General features: G+C 37.8%; 1 protein-coding gene across 3 annotated transcripts in view; it reads right to left on the minus strand.

Moving 5' to 3' along the window:
- clcn1b (chloride channel, voltage-sensitive 1b) overlaps positions 1-5,642 on the minus strand; it is a 48,251-nt gene extending 42,609 nt beyond the window's left edge. For 2 of the 3 annotated variants that reach the window (XM_081387773.1, XM_081387771.1), the window contains exon 1: positions 5,451-5,570. In XM_081387773.1, coding sequence (XP_081243899.1) covers positions 5,451-5,501 — 51 coding nt within the window. In that variant the 5' untranslated portion in view covers positions 5,502-5,570. Of the gene's footprint in view, positions 1-5,450; positions 5,571-5,590 lie in introns of those variants that run through there. The other variant, XM_081387772.1, reaches the window with a different exon arrangement.
- Positions 5,643-6,269: the final 627 nt, after the last annotated feature.

Raw genomic sequence — 6,269 nt, forward strand, 5'->3', positions numbered from 1 at the left:
TTATGCTGGTCAGTGCGTGTGTATGAGCGTGTGTGTGTGTAAGTATAATAATATAATCTGACCCATTCACTGACAGACTGATCAGGAGATCAAGACACACTGGTCATACAGTATCTAAATAATAATTAACACGCTCACAGATTTATGTTTCTGCCGGAGGGAGCCCACACTTCATCCCACAATTTGTCTTTTGATATTCACTCTTACAAAAACCATTCCACATAGACCTTTACAATCACAAATAAAAAGAAAACTTGCAAACTTTCAAGTGGAAATACATTACCAACCAAATACAGCTAAATACTCGAAAGCACGCAAAGAGCGATCCCTTAATCACTAAAAAGCCGTCACTCATCTCTAATCGCAATCTCACAAAGTTCTGTTATGATCAATAAAGTTGTCTACACTTAACAATAAATATCTTACTAACATCGTATCTACACTTCGTTTAATGAGAGGATTTGCGAGCGTGCAGAAATCGGCACTGGAAAAAACTGGATTCGGACTAAATTAAACACCTCTGACTGGCCATTGCATTCAAGAGATAAACAAACATGTCTGTGATTGGCTACATTGCTCACCGCTGCAAAAACACGTTGTAAATAGAAACATTTGCAATCTCCATAGCACAAGCAAAAATACGAACTGGAGCGTTTGCCAAATAATTTTTGCCAATGTGATATTATTACAGTATCAAATGAGGGAGCTCTTGCTTTCATTTGAGGGTGATTAGCAATCGATTTTTTTGATTGGTTAAAATGAATGGAGAATATCTCGTGTCGTCCCGTGGGTGCTCAGCCATTCCAGCCACACACGGGTTCGGCACCTATGCACACACATTTCAACTTAATAATATCACATATTATTGGTATATTAATATAATTACATATGTTAATTATTATGTAGTGTTGATATATTTCAATTTGGTATTAGTAGTTGACATAATGAGAAAATTAACATACATATATTTTGTTATGTCATACATTGTTTTTGTTTAAGCAGTCATTTTAACTGAAAGCACCAAGAAAAAAAGAAAAACCTTCATCCCAAATTTTCATTTAAGAGTTATGAAATAGAACACTGTACAGTATTTGGTAAGAAGTATCCAAAATGTTTAAGCTGAGAAAAAAGAAGAAATATATAATAATGTTTAACCTCACCAGAATCTGATCATAATTCAGAACAGTCTCAAAAGTGTTGATGGGCTCCCTTATCATCTTGCTCTTTTATTCTCTGTCAGTCTGTTCCTATCTTCATTTTCTTTCGCCTGCTATGTACCTCGGTTCCTCCTTTCCTTCTCCTTTTCACCTTCACGAAATATTCAAATATTAGTAACTGTATCTGCCTTATAAGGAGGTGTCCTTTAGGTTAACGCATAAGTAAACCACATTACCCATAATGCAGAGCACTTGTGGTTGACAGTGGGCTGTCAGCAGCTATTAATTCACAGGGCTGTGATTTCCTAATCCTGTCTGGCGGTCAGATGAAGTCCACTGCAGGTATCTGGACGTGCAAGCGTTTTCTGCATCATTTCATTCATTGTCGTCTGTGCTTAAGTTGAATTCAGTTAAACCTGCATTAATGGTGTTGATTGATGCGTGCGGTTTTTTGCTGCTCATCAGCTTTGTGACGTAAAGTGACATCTCTAACGTTTCCTTTCACCTCTACACTGTCCTTTTATTAACATGGACTACTTAAATCGAACCGGACGATTTCAGATTTAAGCAACTACCAGGAGTGCAAAAGTAGTATTCGCCAATTCACCTGGAAACCAATTCACAAACTGGATTCAGATTATAAGTCAATTGTCCTTAAAATAATCAGCTTTCAGTAATCTGTTTTATTACCTTGGGAAAAATAGAAATTATGAAGTAATGTATTCAGGCACATTTATTCTATGTTTTCTGTAAAGCAGACAGTGCTGGGCAAGTTTTTTTTAAAGACCGGCTTAACAATTTACCCACCCTTAAAACAGCACATAAAAAAGTGGACCAGACTATGTGTCGATGGTCAAAAACCAGGCTACTCAAGACTATATACTGCTGAACAGTGTTCTATTTCTTTAGATGATAGACATTTAAATAAGAAGCTTTTATACATGTGTATTTTCACACAGCATCCATTTTTAAATTATATAAAGTTTTCAAAAATTCCACAAAGCCTTAAGCAAAAGAAGTTGGTTTACAAACTTGCTTGGATGTAGACATTGCAGAATTCTGTAGTCTGCGATTCTCAGAACCTCAGGAATATGCTAATTCATCATCAAAACAATATTATTATTTGCATTTCTAACTAATAATGAAGTAAAAGTTCAAACACAACAACCCTTTTATCTCCTGCACACTTCCTCCTCTCTCACTATTTCACTCTCAGTCTGTTCATTTCTGTCATTCAGCAGTCAGACTCCCAGAGGCCTCTGTGCTAAAGAAGGGTCATCAGCAGCTGTATGACCTGGAAGTGAAATCACTTAACTGTGACCATTAAAAACAACACGTAGTGCTGTTAACATTAGTATAAGCAAACACTTGCGTAAACGAATACACCGATCATCTAAGAGCATTCACACGCATTGGTTTTCCCATCATAGTGGAAACTTTCCATTGACTTCTTTTCTTTTACATCAAGCACATTATATTTTCCATCCTCCAGCTCTAAACTTGACCCTCACAGAAACTGTTCGGTACGGATCCCCTAAAGGGGCATGGTGAAAAAAATTCAATGAGAGGAAAATTATGTTTCAATGCGTTTGCATTCTCTCGCTAAACTTTTGCGTTTACTTTTGTGATGGAAATGAGGTGGGAGGAAAAGCTATATTTCAGTGCTTTCGCAAGCAAAAGCAAAGTTTCTTAGAGAAACCAAATGTTTTGTGAGAGAATGTGAATGTGTTGCGAGCGAATGCAGTTTCTCAGGGAAAAGCAATAGTTTTGAAATATAGCTCCTCCCACTTTATATCTATCACAAAAGGTGAACTGAGGATTTTTCCTTCCGTCTCATATTTTTTTCTCATCACAATTTTTCCCTAAGTGGCTACGTAGTTCTGAATTGAATTAAATGAAAAGGATTGTTTGCTCAAAAATGAAAAATCTGCCATTTACACCCCCTCATTTTGTTCCAAACCTGTACGAGTTACGTTCTTCTGTGGAACACATAAAAAGATAATTTGAATAGTGTTTTTGTCCATATAATGAAAGTCACTGTGATTCCAATGTCTTTTGTTCCACAGAAGAAAGCCACAAAGGTTTGGATGTAAAGAATGATAGAATTTTAATTTTGGGTGAACAATCCCTTCATTCCCTAACTAAAGGGATAATTAACCCCCCAAAAATATAATTCTGTCACCATTTACTCACGTTTCAAAACTGTGTGACTTTTTCTTTCTTTCTGTGGAATATAAGAGAGGTAATTTTTTTTTCCTAATTCATAAAAAAAATGAAAAATGTTTTTTACTCAACCTCATGTCATTTATCTCTATTGTCCCTCCATTGACAGTTACGCAACTACCACTTTGACGCTTCAAACCGTTCACAGAGAATGTAAAACTAATCCATATGAATTGGGGGTTAGGGGGGTTAGGCCAAATTTTCGGAAGAGAAGCAATCACTTTATATGATGAACAGATTGAATTTAGGTTTTTATTTACATATAAACATTGATCAGAGAATATAAACAGAAGCTCATTGGTTCAAAGCTCAAACATTCTGTGTAAAACGAGAATGAACCTCATTGGTTCTCGCAAGTCAAGCAAACATGCTTGAGCTTCCGTTTACCTCAACTGATGTGTGCACTGAATGTTAATATGTGAATAAAAGCCTAAATTCAATCTGTTCATCATATAAAGCAAATCGTGTCTTTTCTTTTTTTGTCAATACAATGTTTGGTTACCAACATTCTTCAAAATATCTGCATGAAAAAGAAAGTCATACAGTTCTGGGAATGGCATGAGGGTGAGTAAATGATAACAGAATGTTCTTTTATACATGAATTATTCCTTCAAGTTGGCAAAATCTGACTACACACACACACACACACACACACACACTGTTGTAATGTCTTGGGTGAAAAAATACTCTTTCACCAGCAACATGGTAACAACATATTAAATCTGATTATACAGAGGTAAACATTCACATAAAGCCTATGAATAGGGCTACTGATCGAGTTTTTCTCTGACTGGATCATTTTCCCTACAGGAATCTCCTGCGTGCGCGAGACAGACAGAAATGGGACGGCAGGGGCAGTAATGCGTTTATGCGTAAAATTTACAGAGGTTAAAAAAAGCTCTCGGCTCTGGCGATCTTCCCATATTGTGCGGCAGAAGAGGAAAATCGATGTGGGAACTCGTAAATGTGAGAGAAGAGAGGAAGACAGGTGGAGAAAAGGAAGGTTGAGGGGAGGTTGTGTGTGGGAACTTAATGACTTGTGACAGTGCAAAACTGACAGCTAAAGAATTGACGCTCTTTCGCCCCCCTCGTCTCACTTTCTCACACACCACATTTACGACTATTCTCTCGCGCTTGCTTTTGATACTTGACCTTTCGTGTTCAATCGACTTCCTTTTACTTTAATACAATCTTTAGGCCTTCCTACAGTAATAAGCTGTCCAATGGAACCAAACTCTAACAAATAGCTTAATGCACCTGACCAGCTGACCATACGTTCCTCTTGGCCGTATAGCAGCCACCGAGAGCAGCCCAACAGAGAGGGCTAGGCGTATATTTAACCTGCATGCTCAGGTTTCTGCTAGCATATAGCAGCAGAGATGTCCTGCGTAGGTTAGCACGAATATGCACAAATCACGAGGTTTGGTCCACACATCTGCTTAGTTAAGCAATTCTACGAATAATCCTCAAGGGCATTCGAGATATTTTACAGAATCTTCAGAAACCTGAGACCTTTTTTAACCCCGAATGACCTGCAGAGATCCAGTAAACAGATTTTGGATAGAAAATGTTCCAACTGGAAGCTGCCTAAAGCAATCATAAAATGACAGAGAAGCATTAAAAAAGCAAAAAGGTGGAAAGTAGAGCACACAAGCATGGTTCTCTGCCAATAAAAATCTGACAAGGAAGCACAAATCCACAGTATTGACACTAATGGAAGTTTACGAGACACATTGCCTTTAATCAGCAGGGTGTTGACACAGGTTACGACAATTCTCATACCTATTCATGAGTTGTGCTATTACAGCCCAGTGAGCTCCATGTGTGTCGCCACTAAGAATAGAATGGAAAATCAATTAAAGCCGAGGCTAGTGAAGTGAAAGACTTTGAGACCCATTATTTAAAGAGTCGTATTTTGGGCAGACAAGCGTTTCTAGGTTAGAACAGACCCGACTGACCACGACAAACCTCAGCAAGCCACCCACCAACAGCAAGACAGCGAAACGCCTCTGCGCGTAAGACAACAAAACAACGGGAGAGAGAAAGAGGCACAGAAAGACAGTGACTGACCAGGGTTTGCTGGTATCTCAGAGCTTTCCTTTGCGACGCATCGGCAGCCATCGACACGCTCGCACTGAGCCAAAAATAAACACACACAGTCTCACTCCTGTGTTACAGCATATGAAACACATACACTCACCGACTCTTACCCGTTTATTCAGTTACACACACCACCCCACTCAAAGCGCGAGATACACACGCTGTTTCTCTCTTATGTTACAGTACCCGCAACACACACATGCAAGAAAAATGCTGAGACGTGTGATTCTTCAATTAGATACACTGGAACACTAATGCACATGGTGTCAGAGAGTCGGCCTACCTGTAAAACACTACACCAACAACACACATGAAGGTGCAGAGCACACAAACACATCACAAACAAGCTTACAAAACTTTATGGTGGTATTAAACCATAGTTTATTGCCCATTACTTTGCATCAGTAAATTTGGCATAAGCTAGAACTGCAATCAGGGAAACTAGTAAGTTTTTTTAACACTAAGTCAGTGTTCTCAATCATTTTGAGCTATGAGTTTCCATAACTTTTCCCATTCTAGAGTGCGGGATGAAGATTTTAAGAAATGTTTTAGAGATTGCAATCACTTCAGAGTCATTATTTAATTTTTTTTTATTTATTTATTTATTTATTTATTTTTTACAGACCCGAAAAGGAGAAACAATATGGTAATTTACATGACTTTACTTGGACCTTTTAAGATTGTATTAATTTTAAATTACTCTATTTCCAAAACCATGGGCAACCTAAATGTAAAATGTATTCTTAAAATGCACTAAAAATGTATTTAAGTTTTGCTTTGAATAAATGC

Source organism: Scardinius erythrophthalmus (genome assembly GCF_964197995.2).
Source record: "Scardinius erythrophthalmus genome assembly, chromosome: 16".
Classification (NCBI taxonomy): domain Eukaryota; kingdom Metazoa; phylum Chordata; class Actinopteri; order Cypriniformes; family Leuciscidae; genus Scardinius; species Scardinius erythrophthalmus.